Below are 16951 nucleotides of genomic sequence, written 5' to 3'. Positions count from 1 at the left end.
CCCTGGATCTGGACCATATGGAGTACAATCTAGAATTGTACCATGCCTTTTTTTTTTTTTTTTTTTAAAGCAGCTCCATTACACTATTGAGTCTCATTAACCTAAGACAAGTTATAAAATGGCCAGACCTCGTGCATGAACTGTTGTTGTCTCCCCTCCAGAGGCTGCTGTTCCTTTGGTTTTCTTGAACCTTCAGCATAAGACTTAAAGGCATCCTAGTTAAATTTTGTCCTATGAGATTTGGTGTAGATTTTTGCAGTTGCTTTGAATTTTAATTCCTCCATTTATGACTAAGCTGTGCATCCTCCGTTTGTAGTACCTAAATTTTGTTACGCATGTAATAGACATGCAAATATTTAAACAAATGGTCATATACCTAATATATCTTTGCTCAAATAACTAAAACAATAGGTGTTGTAGTCAAGATGTAGTCTTTTTCTTTCCTTGGCTATTTTTTTCTAGATTGTTCAGTGTGTAGGAAGACCACTGAACTTTGAGTCAGAAGATCTGGATTCTAAGTCCTGGCTTTTCTGCTTACTACTATGTGATGTTAGGTCACTTAATTCCTCTGGACTTCGAATTTCTAATTGGCATGAGAAGAAAAAAGACTAAAGTCTCTAGTTTTTTGCAATTCTGGCAGTACGATTATCTGGCCGACACTTGGATGTAGTATGGAATTGTGGTTGAGAGCTTGTTGAGAGTCTGGGGTCAGACTGCCTGTGTTTTCATCCTAGCTCTGCCCTTACTGGCAGAGTGACGTTAATCTGTCTGGGCCTCTGTTTCCTCATCTGTAAAATAGGGTTAATAATACTGCATGGTTGCTTTGAGCTAGTTCTTAGAATATATTCTGCACATGGTTAAGGACTATATAATTGTTTGCTATCATTATACTTTTTTTTTTTTTTTAGCAAAACAAAACAAAAGATATCAGTGAAGACATTGCACTCTCCTGTGGGCTCCTGGGACAAAATATAAATGCTTATTTTTACAGTTGGGAATTTAAAAATGTGGTAGAAGCCAATGTGGAAGTGTTTAAAAAGTTAGTGATATATTATGAATCATTATCTCACACATTAGAAGGAAAGACTACGTCTGCTTTACTAGCCTCAATAGTGGGTGATTTTGATGTTTTAGGAAATAAATTAAATGTATAGCTTCAGTTTTCTGTACTAGTAAGAAAGCCAGTAGCTGTAAATTCTTAGATAACTTCTAGCCATGTGTGGAAATATTGGCTTGAATCTCTTCCTTCCATTCAGCATTTTAACGAATCTGCAGGTAGCAGCCAGATTCACCTTTTCTCGCCTCTCACATCTCTGGACTTCTAGTGAACTATGAAATGGCTCAACGTTGGGCTAAAAAGCAAGTGGACTGGCCCGGATAATCACTATACAGGCTGATTTCCTCTGGGTAATTAAGAGCTGACTGTCCTCATCAGGGTCCTCTCTTTCCTGTTAGCAGCGGCTTCCCTTTTGAGGCTCAGTATCTCCTAGGATGCTAAAGGAAAGGCCTGTCTCCTGGTGGCTAGACTGACATTGTCCCCAAAACTCTCTCCTACTTTACTCAGTCTGTAGTACCTTCCGGGGAAATAAGTTCTGCCTAGATGCCAGAGGAGTGAGAAAAAGGGCACGCTTTGGTTCACCTTCCTTAAACCTTACCCAGTAATGATTATTTTGATTTTTGGAGACTGTGAAATTATTTAGTATTTCTAGAAGTTGCTCTACATACTCATTTGGGATATGCCTTAAATCTTCAGTTGGCCGCAGGTAAGTGTTTTTATTTCTTAACTTGCCAGGAACATTCTACCTCCTCATATATATAGCTTCCCTACCCCAGTTTAGTTACTCTGGTTTAGGTCCCTCTCAGAGACAGCAATGGTGCAGCAGGAGGCCTAGCTTTGGAGCAGGACAGATGGGTATGTAACCTTGGTCTAGTTATTTAACCTTTTAAAAGTAACTTCGTCTCTAAAATGGAACTGATAATACCTTTTTTTAGAGAATTGTTGGGATTAAATGAAATGATATTTAAAGTTTTTAGCACATTGCCTGTGAACTAACAGTAGGTGATCAATTAATTTTAGCCTTAAAATTAATTAATTGGGTTGTCGAGTGCCTTCTAAATGTGTTAGAGACTAGGATATGAAGAAGACAGTCCCTGCACTCAAGGAATTTAAATCTGATAAAGGAAAAGGTTACTAAATATGAATCAGGAAATCTTTATTCCCTTTTATTCTCTCTTCCCTATTTTTTATGCATTTCTTTTCCTAGGTTAAGGTAAATTCTAGGAGGACCCTTCCTCCAAGAGTGACCAAGGAGACTCTAATAAGAGGAACAAACTGAGTAGAGTTGTCACAGGTTATCGGGGTGACTGGGAGCTTAGTCAAGGAGGGATAAAGTCAGCTGTTAGTCCCGTTATTAGTAAGTAGTAACAGGATTATTACCAGTTTGTAGGTGGGAGAGATGCCTAATAGGGGGTAAGGAAACTGTCAGGGAACTGAAGCAGGTCACAGGGCTTGTTTATACTGTGTGACCTGCTAGGTAAACTTGTGTTTACTTTTTTTCCCACTTGCAGTCTTTTGGGCTAATTTCTGGAAACCTGCTTTCCTGGGTGCTGCCCCTCCCTCCCTGTCTTCAGGAACGGGATTGGAAGTAGCATTAGCCTGAAGAAGTTGTTCTATTTAGGGAGCTAAAGCAGAGGGCCAGTGATTAGGCCCTTATCTGCAGTGGGGCCTTTCTGAGTGGTGTGGGGACAGGATCAGAGCATCTGTCCTGACATCAACAGAGGCTCTGCTTTTTCTATTCCCTGGTTGCATCACAATTATGAAGAAGCACTGATGGGTCGGGCCATCTGAATGAAAAAGCCCTTCATTGTGTTTCTTCAGCATTCCAGTGTCTGGTACAATTAGCCAAGACTCAGAAAACAAGTTGGACAAACAAGCAAGCAGCCTTCCACTGAAGGATAAAGGGATTTCTGGCACAGCTGAGTTAAGTGCGTTGACTGCAGAGACAAAGTGGGAGGGTCTGGGAAGAGGAAGGTGCCTTTGGGATGACATTCCTGGCTGGATGAGGGGAAAGAATGGAGCAAACAAGCAAATCGTATTTTTGAAGCTGATGAAATCTGCTGTGCCAGATCTCCTAGAGGCTGGTTGGGGCTGGGCTACTCGATAAGGAGGTGGAATCACTGGGGAGAGACTTTTGACTCTTTGGGCAGCTCAGAGTCGGAACATGAAGCTCCCTGTGGAATATAGGAAATCCGTTGGCAGTGGACAGCGTGTGGGCTTGCCCCGTGATAGCCTCCCCGACCGTGGGGCTTTCTCAGTTGGTTAACACTTTACACACGCTTCAGCCTGAGAAGAGTCCAGCCCCAGCAACAGGTTGTTGGGCAGTGGATGCACTGGGCCTGTCTCGGCAGTTAAGCCATTTTACCTCACCAGCCCTCCTGCAACTGTCTCAGATTCACCGGGTCACAAGCTTCTGCTCTGCAAGTGGAGGGTACCTCAAAGACCGGCTTCTGCCTGCGCAGGCTTACTCACTCACTAACTCGGCTGGACTTCTGCATCCGAAGCGCCCACCTCGCCTGCTGCTGTTGGTCTGAAAACACTGAGCTAGCTGGTGGCGCTTTTGAATAGGATGCCTCTTGCGTGAAGACCTGGACCCAGTTTGGAAGTGCCCCAGGGAGGAGCTTCCTCTCTGACCTCAAGGGGAGGGAGGAGGTCAGTAGGAAGTGGTGGGTGGAGCCACTTCTCCGAACTTCTGCTGTCTCTGTTCACCTCGAAGCCTTTTTTAAGGAGCTGCAGGGCGTGCACAGGCCCCTAGCCGGAGCTTCTTTGGCACACCTTCCTTCTAGGCAGGGTCAGCAGACGCTGGCGACATGTGGCCCAGTTACCAAGATGAGCACGAGTTCAGCACCCACCTGGTTTGCCGCATGTGCTGCATGGGTTAGTACGTGAAGTTTTTTTCCTTGTCTGGGCCTGAGGATCCCAAATAGCCCTTACTCTCACTGACTCATAAGAACGCATGGGCTCTGAAGCCTTGGAGGCGTTACAGCTTTTGGGCCTGTTAAAACGTGCAGTGGGAGAGACTGGGGTGCCCGACTTTCTGGGGAACTTAAGCTTGTAGTGACTGGCAGTTAAGAGCCTGAGCTTTGGGTGTGGCACTTTTTTATAGAGACTGAATTCATGCTCATGCTTCTGTCTGTATCAGGAAACCACTTTTAAGTTATGTTGCATAGTTTTGAAAGTCCAGGGCGTATTTTTAGGAGAAGTTGGTTGGTTACAGAGTCCACCTCTGAGCAGACAGGATTGTGGGAGGAGGGGAGGGTGGAGTCATGACCCAGGTTTCCTCTTTGGGGCTGATTGCTAATTCTCTTACGTTTACTCTCTTGCCAGCTGTGAGGAGGGAAAAAGGCTTGAAAGTGGTCTGGGGATGGGGATCTTAAGAAGAGTTGGAGGCTAGGAAAAGAGTCTTGTTGGCTTAGATCTCTCTTGATAAAGGAGAGGAGTTCATTTAGATAATGTTCTGTGACCTTGAGCAAGTGGCCTAGCCTTTTTTGGCCATAGGTTTCCTTGGCTTCCAAACTGGAGGGTGTACAGACTGATGCTGGAGGTATCGTCATCAATTTCCGGTAAAATGGAAAAGATAAGGAAAATGTAGTGTGCTTTTCATAAAGATAAACTTATTTAAAGAACTGTCCTTTATTCTGAAAGTGCCCTTTCTACTTTTTTGATGTTAAAATGTCTATTATTTTATGAAAGAATTGTTGTCAGATGGTAGTTTGTTTTTAGATATCTTTACTTAGCAAAATAAAAAGTTGACAACTTTATATTAGGTTTTCTAATTTATTTTGGAATATTTACCCGTTTGTGAAATCTAAGTTTAGGAACTAGTGGATTGATACTACTACTAATATCTTTTGGTTTTGTGTTCTTAGTCTCTAAAGCAGAACAAAATTGTGACCCAAACAGGCAGATTTTCACTAAAATTGAGATTGCTGGTTGTTTGATCAAGAGGAGACCTCAGAAGAAATCTCAGAAGGGAAGTAGCAGAGCCAGGGTTCCGATCCTGTCTCCTGACTGCTAGACTAGTACTGCCAAATTTTTAAGTGCTTTCTGAGAAAAAGAGTTGGTACTATAATAATGTTTGGGCACAAGGAGTAGCAGTTTTAGTCAGTTACTGCCATGGAGTCTAGCTTTTTATCTTTCCAGTATCATTGAGATTCCTTCCCTGAGATCTAGAGGAAAGACTCTTCTGCATCTGAAAATGCTTAGAGATAAAAGGGACCTTTTTCTGTAATCAACAGAAAAGTATAAGGAAGTCTTGAATCTTTATTGAAATTTTCAGGGCAAAACATCATTCTCCTAGCTCATCCTACTCTGTTTAATCCCCTGGATATATATATATATATATATATATATATATACATACATACATACATACATACATACAGAGAGAGAGAGATTGAAATAGGCCCTAATTCATACAGTCATTATGAGGAGTATATGATATTAAAGAGCTTAGCTCAGTGCAAGCTCCTCTGCTGATTTTTTTTTTTTTTCCTCTGCTGATTTTGATATTGTTGATTCACAGTTGGTATTTGGAAACCATTGACCTAGTCCAGACTCCACACTTTATAGATGAAACTCAGGCTCACAGAGGGCAGATGAGTATCCTATAAGGTAAGCCACAGAGTAGAGGCTAGGAAATCCAAGTTATAGCCCTGATTCTGCCCCTCTGTAACCTTATCTAAATTCTTAAATCTGGGCTTTGATTTCTTCATCTTTAAGACGATTTTTTTGAGGATCATTAACCCCTATATCTCTTTGTATCTGTGAAGTATTTTATTTTTTCTGAATGTGATACTCCATTAAATATTCTAGAAGCTATTGTGTTTTTCTCCCTCTTCCCTTCTCCGTATAAGCCTCTCGTTCTATTTCTGTGGCTCTGTCTTTTGTCACCAGGCTTACTACTGGCTTATTTCTTTATCTGACTTCTGCCTTGTACTCTCTGATTCCCAGTAGGGCAAAGAATTATTGGTAACAAAGTTCAGATTTTCCTAAGAAATAACATAAAATTTTAATTTTGCACTGAAGTCTCTAGTTATCACTTCCCTAAATTCCCATGTCTCAATCCTCATTGAGACATTCTGAGTCTTCACCAAGTCTTGGTGACAGATACCTTTCATGAATCCCTATTATAGTTATAGTTTACACCTCTCCTCTTCCCTTCATTATGTAGGACTATATTGTGTTGCCTTCTGATAATTTCACAGTGGCAGGAGAGTGTGGTGGTTAAAAGTCCATGACGGACTTGGATTTGAATCTCAATTCTACTACTTAGTAGCCATGTGACATTGGGCAAATTATTAATAAGCATTTCTGAGCCTCAATTTGAACTATGAAATGAAGATAAATAATGTGTACTTGATAGAATTGTGGAGATTAAGTCAAATATCAATACTAAATGAGACAGGCCTTGCACAGTGCCTGACACAGAGTAAACACAATAATATTGAGGTCATTCTTACCTCCCAAAGTTGACTTATATACTTCTAAGGAAAGGAATCATTTATAATACTGGTGCCATTGTATATTATTGGTAAACATTTTAATTGCTTGATCTCCACTTCAGACCATTTTCTTTGAGCTCACATTAAGTGGTGTGAAGTCTCCTGGGTGTAGATGTGGCAAGAAGAATTTAGAAAAGCTGTAACTGTGGAAGGGACGTCTGAATGGAGATCCCTGCTCTACGCTGAAAAGCAGTCTTTTAATTATCATTTGAGAATATTTTTTAGTCTGACTTTGAAAATACCATCATAAAGTATCCATATAGATACAACCTTGGCACACAGTGGGCTCTCACATAGTATGGTTAAATAAATGAGCATTCCTGAGTGCCTACTATTGTCCTAAATGTTGGATATTTAACGAAATTTAAAACATGGTTCTTGACTCCAAAGAACTAAAGTTCAGATAGAGAAATTGGATTTACATGTAAAGATATCTAACAATAGATTTTATATATTCGGTGCCAAGTAAATAAACACAGGCATCCAGAGATGGCTGGGATAGCCAGAAAGGTGTAAAGGAAGAAGTTGACTTCAGCTGGACCTTGTAAGGAGGCTCTAAGTTAGATAAAACAAGAAGAGAGGGTAGATATTTCAGTAGGGAGAAATAGGTGAACAAAGGCAAGAATGTGCAAGGTGTGTTTGGAAACTGAGATCAGAATGGTTGCAGTTGAGTCATGCAGGGGAGAGTCTAAAGATAAATTTGGAAGAGTAGATAGATTGTAAATTTCTTCAGGTTAGAGGCCATGTCTTATCTTTATCTCTTCCAACCACCTAACACATAGTGAATAAAAACTGGAATTGAATTTCAGAGGGTTGTAGTAGACAGTAGAAACAAAGGACTTGGGCTTGAGCCTCTGGTCGTCTGAGAGCCACTAAAGGATTTTGAATAGAGGGTTAGTAATACGAGCAAAGTGGTGATTTAGGAAGACTTGTTGAAATAGGCTGGCTGTACTACCTGCCACGGCCTCAGCTATCAACTGTTAGCATCAAATCTGTATCCTCAATTCTGCCTGCTCTTCTGAACTCTAGACCTAAGGTTCCAACTGTCTGCAGGAAGGGCCTGCTGACATCTCATTATGTTTCTTCTACTTTACCCAACCTATCCTCACCCAATCTGTGCCACCTGTTTTCCTTATCTCCAGGTACCACTCCTCCCAGTTGCTGTGACTGGAAATTTTTTTTTTTGTGTGTGTGTGTGGCTGCGCTGGGTCTTCGTCGCTGTGCACGGGCTTTCTCTAGTTGTGGCAAGCGGAGTCTACTCTTCGTTGTGGTGCACGGGCTTCTCGTGGTGGGTTCTCTCTCTTGTTGTGGAGCACGGGCTCTAAGGCGCACGGGCTCCAGTAGTTGTGGCACGTGGGCTCAGTAGCTGTGGCTCGTGGGCTCCAGTAGTTGTGGCACGTGGGCTCAGTAGTTGTGGCTCGCCAGCTCTAGACACAGGCTTAGTAGTTGTGGAGCACGGGCTTAGTTGCTCCGCAGCATGTGGGATCTTCCCGGACCAGGGATCGAGCCCGTGTCCCTTGCATTGGCAGGCAGATTCTTAACCACTGCACCACCAGGGAAGTCCCTGTGACTGGAAACTTTAGAATTATCTTGAATTCTCCCTTTCCTTAACATCTAGCCAGTAGTTAAGGGCTATTGTTTCTTCCTCTACATTGGGGTGGGGATCTGGCTGCCCCTGCCCTATTCATGCTCTTAGATTTTTCTTGGTCTGTCACACACAGTAGGCCTCTAATTGCTTCTACCTCTTAGTGTGTCTCTGCTGCAGTCTGGCCTTCCGTCCAATGCCAGATTAATCTTTCCAAAACACCCTCTGGTTCAGAAAATTTCAGTGGTATCCTTTTATCTACTGAATTAAGTAGATGCTCCTCGTTCCTGCTCTCTGGAGTGATGTGGTCTCAGGTGACCTTGTTAGCTTCCCTTCTCATTACATGGCCAACTGTATGCTTTGTGTAGCCACACCATTCCTTCCAGTGTATCCTGTGTACTCACATATCTCCAAGTCACTGCTCGTGCATATTCTTCACTTTGGAATTCCTTAACCTCTTTTTGGGCTGCTAAAATCATACTTGTCACCAAGGTTTACTTCAGATACCACACCTTTCATGAACTCTTCTCCTATGCCTCTGTCAGAATTAATCAGCTTTGTTTATCAGCATGATTTTGTGCAGCTTGTATCTGGTGTGCTCTTTGCTTGGTGTTATTGTTAATTATTTATTTACATATTGGTCTCTGCCACTAGATTGACCTCATGTGGTCAAGGAACAGACCAGTTCCAACTTTCTATATATTTATTTCCCTTTTTGTTTATTTATTTTTTATTTATTTATATTATTTACTTTTGGCTGTGTCGGGTCTTTGTTGTGGTGAACGGGCTTCTCTCTAGTTGTGGCGTGTGGATTTTTCTCTTCTCTGGTTCAGGCGCGTAGGCTCCAGGGCACGTGGGCTCTGTAGTTTGCCGCACGTGGGCTCTAGTTGAGGCATGCGAGCTCAGTAGTTGCAGTGCGCAGGCTTAGTTGCCCCGCGGCATGTGGGATCTTAGTTCCCTGTCCAGGGATTGAACCCACATCCCCTGCGTTGTAAGGTGGATTCTTTACCGCTGGAGCACCAGGCAAGTCCCAGGTATCTCATTTTTAGATTTTCAGGTGGTTGGTGCTTCTTGGGCTTCTTGAACCACTTGTAATTTTTCTGTGGCCCTCAGGGAAACAAGCAGAGGCTCTTCTCTCTTTGCTTTTTTAATGATTCATGATGCTGTGTTGGGCTATGTTGGAATAGAACACAGAACTGTTTGCCTCAAATGCAGGCTTTCATTCCGACCCCAGGCCTATCCTCAAAATGCTCCAAGTAGAGTAGAGTAGGACAGATGGACAAGCAAACTATGATACCTTGAAATAGGCACAAGAGGGAGATCACTCAACTAGTGTATATAAGGGATGGAGGAGGCGACAGCTGAGTTGAATGCTGAAGATGAGTAGTCAAGGACATGGGGGAGCTATCTTCCATTGGCAGAGAGAACAGTAAATGCAAAGCATGGAAGTGTGAGAGCACATGCCTCATTTGGGCAAAACGGTACATTCGGCAAGGCTGGAAGTTAGAGTTTTTATGAAAGGGTGGAGAGGGAAGAGTGGCCACATCATATGGGGCCTTAGATCCCAAGCTAAAAAGTTTAAATATTATCCTGAATGCAGGCATCAGGCTTTAGAATCCAGCAGAGCTGGGTTCAGACTTACCTTGTGATCTCCGACAAGTTACTTAGCCTCTGTGGGCTTTATCTTTCCAGTAAAATAATGCCTCTCAGGGTTGTTGAGCATTGGAAACAATATATGTAAGGTACTTGGCATACAAGTAGAGACTTGGTAAATGTTATCTGTTAATATTATTAGGATAAAGATTCAGTGTGGGCAGCATTGTCCACAGTGCCGGCAGCGCTGAGGAGGGTGGTGTCTTAGTCAGTTTGGGTTGCTGTAACAAAACCATAGTCTCAGTGGCTTAAACAACAGACACTGATTTCTCACACTTCTGAAGGTGGGGAAGTCCATGGTCAAGGCACCTACAGGTTTGGTGTCTCGTGAGGGCCTCTTCCTGGTTCATAGACAGCTAGCTGTCTTCTTGCTACACCCTCACATGGTGGAGCGGGAATGAGAGAGCTCTCTGGGGCCCCTTTTGTAATGACACTAATTCCATTTATGAGAGCTCCACTCTCATGACCTAATCACCTCCCAAAGGCTTCAACTCCTACTTCTATCACACTGGGGGTAAGATTTCAACATATGAATTTCAGGAGGACACAGACATTCAAGCAGTGACAGATAGTTATAGCAGGGAAACCTATTAGAAGCAGAGAGGGAGACAAGAAGAGTTCATTTTTAGATAAGTTGAGCTTGAAATGAGCATGAAATTTTTAGGAGTCAATTGGACATATGAGAGTGGTGTTTAGGATAAAGGCCTGAGCTGAAGATATGGATTGCGAATTGTCAGTGTACAGGTTACAGTTGAAACTGTGGAAGTAGATTAAATCATTCTGGGAGAATGTAGAGAACAGGTATTATTTACTTTTTTTTGAAATCTATAGGTTTTTTTTTTTTTTTCCATCCCATAGTGTACATAACACCAAAAATTTTGCATGCGATTTTAGGTGGTTTATGACTCCCCCCAACCCCACAAATCCATTTAGGGACCCTTAGGCCCATGGATATCTTAAGAAGCTGTAGTAATACAGAATAAAAAGGAAGGAGGGCTAAGAATGAGTAAACATTTAGGGGTGAACAGAAGAGAGGGAACAGTTAAAGGGGAAGGAGGGAAACCAGGGTAGAATGAAGTCTCAGAATCAAGAGGGAGAGTGGGTTTAAAAGGTAAAGGAATGGTCACCAGTGTCTTCTGGGTTGGCAGCTAGGTGGCTGTGGGGAGGGCAGTTGCAGTGAATTTGTGGGGCAGGAAGCCAGGTCACATGGTGGAGCAGGAGGTGCAGCAGTAGAGAAGTGAGCGCTGTCATCACAGCGGGAAAGGAGAGGAGTAGTTAAAGATACACAAGCTAGGGGGTGGTGGTTGGATTAAGTTCTCAAGAAGGGAAGATACAGGATCCAGATTTCAGAGGGAAGGACTTGCCTAGGTAACAAGGAGGGACATCTCTGCCAATGAAACTAAAAGATAATTAGGGTAGGTATTGGTAGCTTGGTGTCCTGTAGTGGTCTTAATAAAGTCAGAAACAAGTAGTAAATCCCTCTAATTAAGCAACCCTCGCATGATTAATTGGTGCCTCAACATGTTCAATCTGAGAATTTCGCAGTGGCCTGTTGGGTTCTTCGTGGTCAGTTCATAGCCTTTGGTGAGGCTGAGCTTACAAGAAGCATCTAAAAGAATATCACCTTTCCTGTGATTGACTGTTTTCTTCTTACATAAGGGTACCGTCTTAAAATTCTATCTCTAGTGTTAGGTAGAAAGATCTTCACTAGGCCTGAATTAAATGAAGGATTTATGTATAGGGAATCAAACCTAAAACTTCTTAAAAACTTTAAAAGTCTGAGCCGTCTGGAGTGTTCTGAAGGTCTATGTAATAAAGTTGCTCTTTGGCTTACCTGATGAATTTCCTTGCTGATATCAAGATCTTAAAATCCAGGCATTGCAGTATCCTCTTATCCTGCTTAAATCAGGAGAGAACATTCATGTAATTGATTGGTCTGCAACATAGGATCCTAAAAAAGGATCCTCCAGCTTTGGGGCAAGGTTGTTCTATAAAACCCTTTCCTGAGGAACTTACAGCTTGGCTCTAAGCAGGCTAGCTGCTCTTGGGAAGGACTTGTAATCATGCTGCTTTTAGTAATTACGTTCAGAATTAGTACTTGGACCTCTTCCCTCTGAATTGAAAGTCAGTTTTTTAGCTATTCGAAGCATGACTGATTTGAGGCCATCCGGTTTCCCTAGTGCATTATCCCCATGAGAGGGCTCCGTAGGTGAACAGCATAACTATGGGTAGTAAAATTTAAAAGACTCAATTGTGTTAATCGCATCTTCAGGTCTGAAAGAAATGAGGCAGTGGACTGAACTCTTACAAGTGGCTTGGCTTTGATTTCATTCCGTGTGTTTCTTTAGCCAGTCTTCTAATCATATATTGGCCAATCAAGAATGTTTATTTATTACCTGTAAGAGTCCAGTCCAGGGAATTCCCTGGTGGTCCAGTGGTTAGGGCTCAGGGCTTGCACTGCTGGAGCCCGGGTTCGATCCCTGGTAGGGGAAATAACATCCCATAAGCTGCGTGGTGTGGCCAAAAAAACAAAAAAACTGTCCAGTCCAATATGTAAAAACTCAGATACACCAGTAAGTATCACCTTTTTGCTGGGGCCTGCAAACATAATGGAAAAACAGTATTAAAGCTAACTAAAAGTTCTGCCCACCACATTTTCACCAATGCCAGGTCCACTCTGCTTTGCTCTATTTATTACCCTTATAACCAAGAATAGCCTGTTTCTAATTTTACAAAGTTCTCACTCTGAAGACAACAGGTTTTGTTTATAGAATTTCTTTTATTATAAAAGTAATATGGGCTTGCTATAATAGGTTAAACAATCCATAGATGGAAAAGAAAAAGTTAACAGATTTCCTTTTAAACTAGCCAATATTTTAAAGAGGTGGAATTCATGTGATTTCTTTTTAGTCCACTGCCTCAGCTCTTTTAGACCTGAAGATGCGATTAACACAATTGAGTCTTCTTTATTTTCTACCCATAGTTATTCTGTTAACCTACCAAGCCCTCCTATGGGGATAATGCACTAGGGAAATCAGATGGTTTCTCATCAGTCATGCTTCCAATAGCTAAAAAGCTGGCTTTCACTTCAGGTAAGGGGAAGGATTTATTTTAGTCTTATAATGTAGAGCTTTAGATGTTAGAAGCTATGGGACATGCAGAAAAGTAAAGCATGATCTCTTTCCTCAAGGAGTTAATGATCTCATTGATGAGTAAGAATGAGCATATTAAGAGATCAGAATTTATATAATTATATAAGTATGGATTGAGTGATTAGCATAGTAAGTACCATAAAAATTTGGAGAACAAAGAGACTATTGAGAAATGGAATTGTCGGGAAAGGCTGCCAGAGTAATTTTTCTCAAACACAAATCTCACGTGTCATTCTTCTATTTAAAATCTTTCAATACTTTCCCTTACCTTCCCCTCACCAGTTTCTTGGTGATAAAGTTTGGACTCCTTAGCTTGTCATGAAAGGCTGTGATTTGACCCATGCCATTCTATCCAGTTTTAAGTGTCACCACTACCTATTACACGTCCTGTCTTTCAACCATCCTTAATTCTGTGCAGTTGTCTGAACATGAGCTCCTTCTTATCTCCGTGACTTTGCACTAGGTACAACTTCATGTAGTAGCTTTGTCCCTTCTCTTTCTGGCTAACTTGTACTCATCTTTTAAGGTTTAGTTAGTCACTCACCTGGAAACGTTCACTAACCTCCCATGGGTCCCTCGTCTACTCAGACAGGTTAGCCATTTCTCTTATGTTCTCGAGCGCTCTGTGCTTACCTCTGTTAACAGCACTCGTCAAGCTGCATTGAAGTTATTTCTCCTTTCTGCTAGACTCTTTTAAAGGTAGGGACTGTGAGTTTGTGTAGCACAGGGTATTCCAAGCAGCTAGCTCCTTAATAAGGACTTATTCAAAGAATAAATGAGTGAATGAATGAGCTGAATTTTAAAGAATAAATAGCATTTGGAGAGGTGGAGAGGAAAAAAGTAGCTTGCCATGAAGAGAAAACAAATGTCAGTGATTTAGATGAGATTGTAGCTGCAAGCTGGTTCTGATTCAGTCTGCAGATGATAGAGGCTTGGAAAGGATCATGAAGAGGTCAGATAACTGAATCAGCATCTAAAGAAGATCAAAAGATCAAAATATGTTGGAATGACAGTGGTCACATCTAATAAATATTCTGGCTTCAAATACTTGCAGCACTCTATGAAGTGAAAATCAGATAAGACTTAAAAAATCCCAACAGTTCCAAGTGAGCGCCAATAGGTAGAACTTATAAGGATGCAGATTATGACATGTTATGGAACTATTAAATTAGTATGTGTTGCTTTATGAGGTAGTGAATTCTCTATTATCTTAAGTTTTAAGAGTCAATAATATTGTAGATGTATGCAAGATTTGGACAGACCTTTCAACTCTGAACATATGATTCTTTGTTGTTGAGGGGATTTGTGGAATGAGCAGGGAATTAGACTAAATCCATTCTAATTCCTAAGTTCTGTGGTCTGTAATAGGAAGAGATCACTGTTCCTTGCAAATAAAGCAGGAAAGGAAGAGGCGGTAAAGGTAAGGTTAGAGAAAGAGATGAAGGAGCACTTACTGGATGGCTCTAGATTCAGAAAAATAAGAAGATAGAGCATCCACCTGGAAGTGGAGAGAAAGCCTTAGTGTTGTTTGGAATGGTACCTATGTGGCTTTTACTTGGGAGTCAGTAAGAAGGAAATAACTGTGGCAGTAGAGAGAGAAAACCTAACTGAAGTTTGTGTGAATTACTAGTGAGCCAAAGTTACTGGCTCATATATAATTCTGCTACTTTCTTCTGAAATTTCTCTGAGTTGGAGAAGAAGTGGAGGGGTCAAGCCATGGTAGTCATTCAGGTTTGGGGATTGTCCTGGTGAACATACTAGTAGAAGGTTAGGCCCGTGAGACTCCCTGGGGTATTAGTGACTGCAGCTTTGAATTGCTTAACTATGTTGTCTAGCACAGACTGGGATGATCTTAGGTGTTCTTAATAAACAGGGTAAAATAAGAAGGGAGTGATTGAAGGTTGAGAATGATGAGGAGCTATGAAAGATTGATAAAGATGACTGCTAAATAGGTATGTTTGGAGAAGGAACGAGGCTCAGGAAGTGGCATGGTGGTGGCTGGCTGTGAATTGGAGCTGAAGGTCAGGGGAGCCAAGCAGGCTCACATGCATTGTCCACACATATGCTGAAGTAATTTGAGGATGACACCATAGGATACCCTTGGAGCTAGTAAATGTGAACCAAGTTGTTAAGAGAAGTTAACGTAGATTTGCCACGTGGAGGGGGCAGGCAGCAGGGAATGGTCGATGACAGAAAGGATGATTTGAACAAGATGGTATAGTGGAGGGCAAGGGCTTCAAATAAGTAGAAAAGGAACGGAGCTGATGAATCAGTGGTCTGGAGGTGGCGTTGTGCGAGAAGGTGAGTTCTCCACAGGATCAGGCCTCTGTGGCGCAGTTACTGTCAAGTGTTGACAGTCATGTTTCTGTTAAAGAGGTGAACAGAATTGAGAATGAAAGACAGTTTGCCTACAAAAAAAAGTGGGGCTCTGTAAGACTTGGGAGAAGGGAGGGAGGGAGGAGATGTGTGGGGCAGGGCATAGTGGGCAGCTCTGAGAGCCTGGTTGGTGAGGCTGGGGAAGAAGCTGGAGTGAGGGAGTACTGGGGAGGAGGGGGTGGGAGGAGAGCATTGGTCAAGAGGACCAGTGTGTGGAGGGTGAGATGGAACCCTGCACTATAGGTGCCCCGAGCGCCAAGGGCACTCCACCCCTTCTGTTGGGGGTTTTCACAGCTTTGGCTTTTTGGAGCTTGCTGGGGGCAGGGGAAGCAGGGAATCACTGTGCTCCCCGGAGAATTACGATGCGAAGGAGACTTTGCCATGACAGGATTCTTGAGGCACATGATTCTGTCTAATGCATAAAGTGACAACATGGTAAGGACAGAAGAGGAAGTTCAGACAGACTGAACCTTCCCAACAACAACACGCTGTCTCATAGTCCTGAGGAAACTGTCTCCACTGTCCTGGAGAATCTGGTTGTGGGCAAGGCAGTGGTTGGGGAACGTCTTGCTGGGTAGCGCTAAGCCAGTGCCTTCTCCTTGTTTCCTCACAGATGAACGGGACCGTGTGCAGAAGAAGACGTTCACCAAGTGGGTCAACAAGCACCTGATGAAGGTAGGACCCCTTCGTGGATGCTGCCCTGGCCCCTCTGGCTGCTCCTGATCTGGATCTATCAGTCCCTTCTCTCAGTTCATGTTACTGGCCATGTGCTCCAGTTGATGGGGATACACATGACTTTTTTTTTTTTTTTAATATCTAACATAGTCCGAATAACGTGGAAACTTCCACTGATCAGTTTCTTGGTGAAGACAGTAACACCTCCATTACCTGAGGAGGCTGAGGTTGAGGATACCGTGGCGTGATTCCTGGGATTTCCAAGAACACTTTGCACCAAACTTTACATACTATTTTATAAGCCCCTTTCTTGTTTTAAATTTTTTAACCTGATTAGTGTGGAAGGATGGGGCAGAGGAGATTTTGTTCTCTCTCTTAAGGTATGCAAATCTTGAACGATCAGTTTAATGAATTTTTAAAATATGTATATTCAGGTGTAACCCCCATACAGTTTAAAATACAGAGCAAAATGGCTAGGGTTGGAGGGAGATCTTATTATTATTTTTATATTATTTTTTTTAAATAGAGGAAAATCCAAGGCAGAGGCATATTAAATACTCACCTAAGGATAAACAGTATGACTAATGTGGCAGTCAGATTTGTAAACAAAGTTTTTAAGTTACAATAATTACTCAAATAACTGTGAGCTATAATAATTACTGCTCTGGGAAAGATTACCAGTGACCTCTCAATTGCTGTATCTAGTAGCCTAGTTTTATCTTCTTCTCTTTTGATTTCTCTGTAGCATTTGAGAGTGTTGACCAACTCACTGCTCCCTTTGTTTTTTTTTTTTAATTTATTTTATTTTACTTTATTTATGTATGTATTTATTTTGGGCTGCATTGGGTCTTCATTGCTGTGAGCGGGCTTTCTCTAGTTGTGGCGAGTGGGGGCTACTCTTCGTTGTGGTGTGTGGGCTTCTCATTGCTGTGGCTTCTCTTGTTGCAGG

General features: G+C 42.1%; 1 protein-coding gene across 1 annotated transcript in view; it reads left to right on the top strand.

The window, feature by feature from the left end:
• MACF1 (microtubule actin crosslinking factor 1) overlaps positions 1-16951 on the top strand; it is a gene marked incomplete at its 5' end in the record, with an annotated part of 341097 nt that overhangs the window by 106158 nt on the left and 217988 nt on the right. Inside the window, one exon of the mRNA XM_082834746.1 lies at positions 15941-16002. Within this exon, the coding sequence (XP_082690872.1) occupies positions 15941-16002 (62 nt within the window). The remainder of the gene's footprint in view (positions 1-15940; positions 16003-16951) is intronic.

Source organism: Leucopleurus acutus (genome assembly GCF_964270905.1).
Source record: "Leucopleurus acutus genome assembly, chromosome: 2".
Classification (NCBI taxonomy): domain Eukaryota; kingdom Metazoa; phylum Chordata; class Mammalia; order Artiodactyla; family Delphinidae; genus Leucopleurus; species Leucopleurus acutus.
The sequence above is the reverse complement of the archived record's forward strand: the minus strand, read 5'-3'. Positions and strand labels throughout refer to the sequence as shown.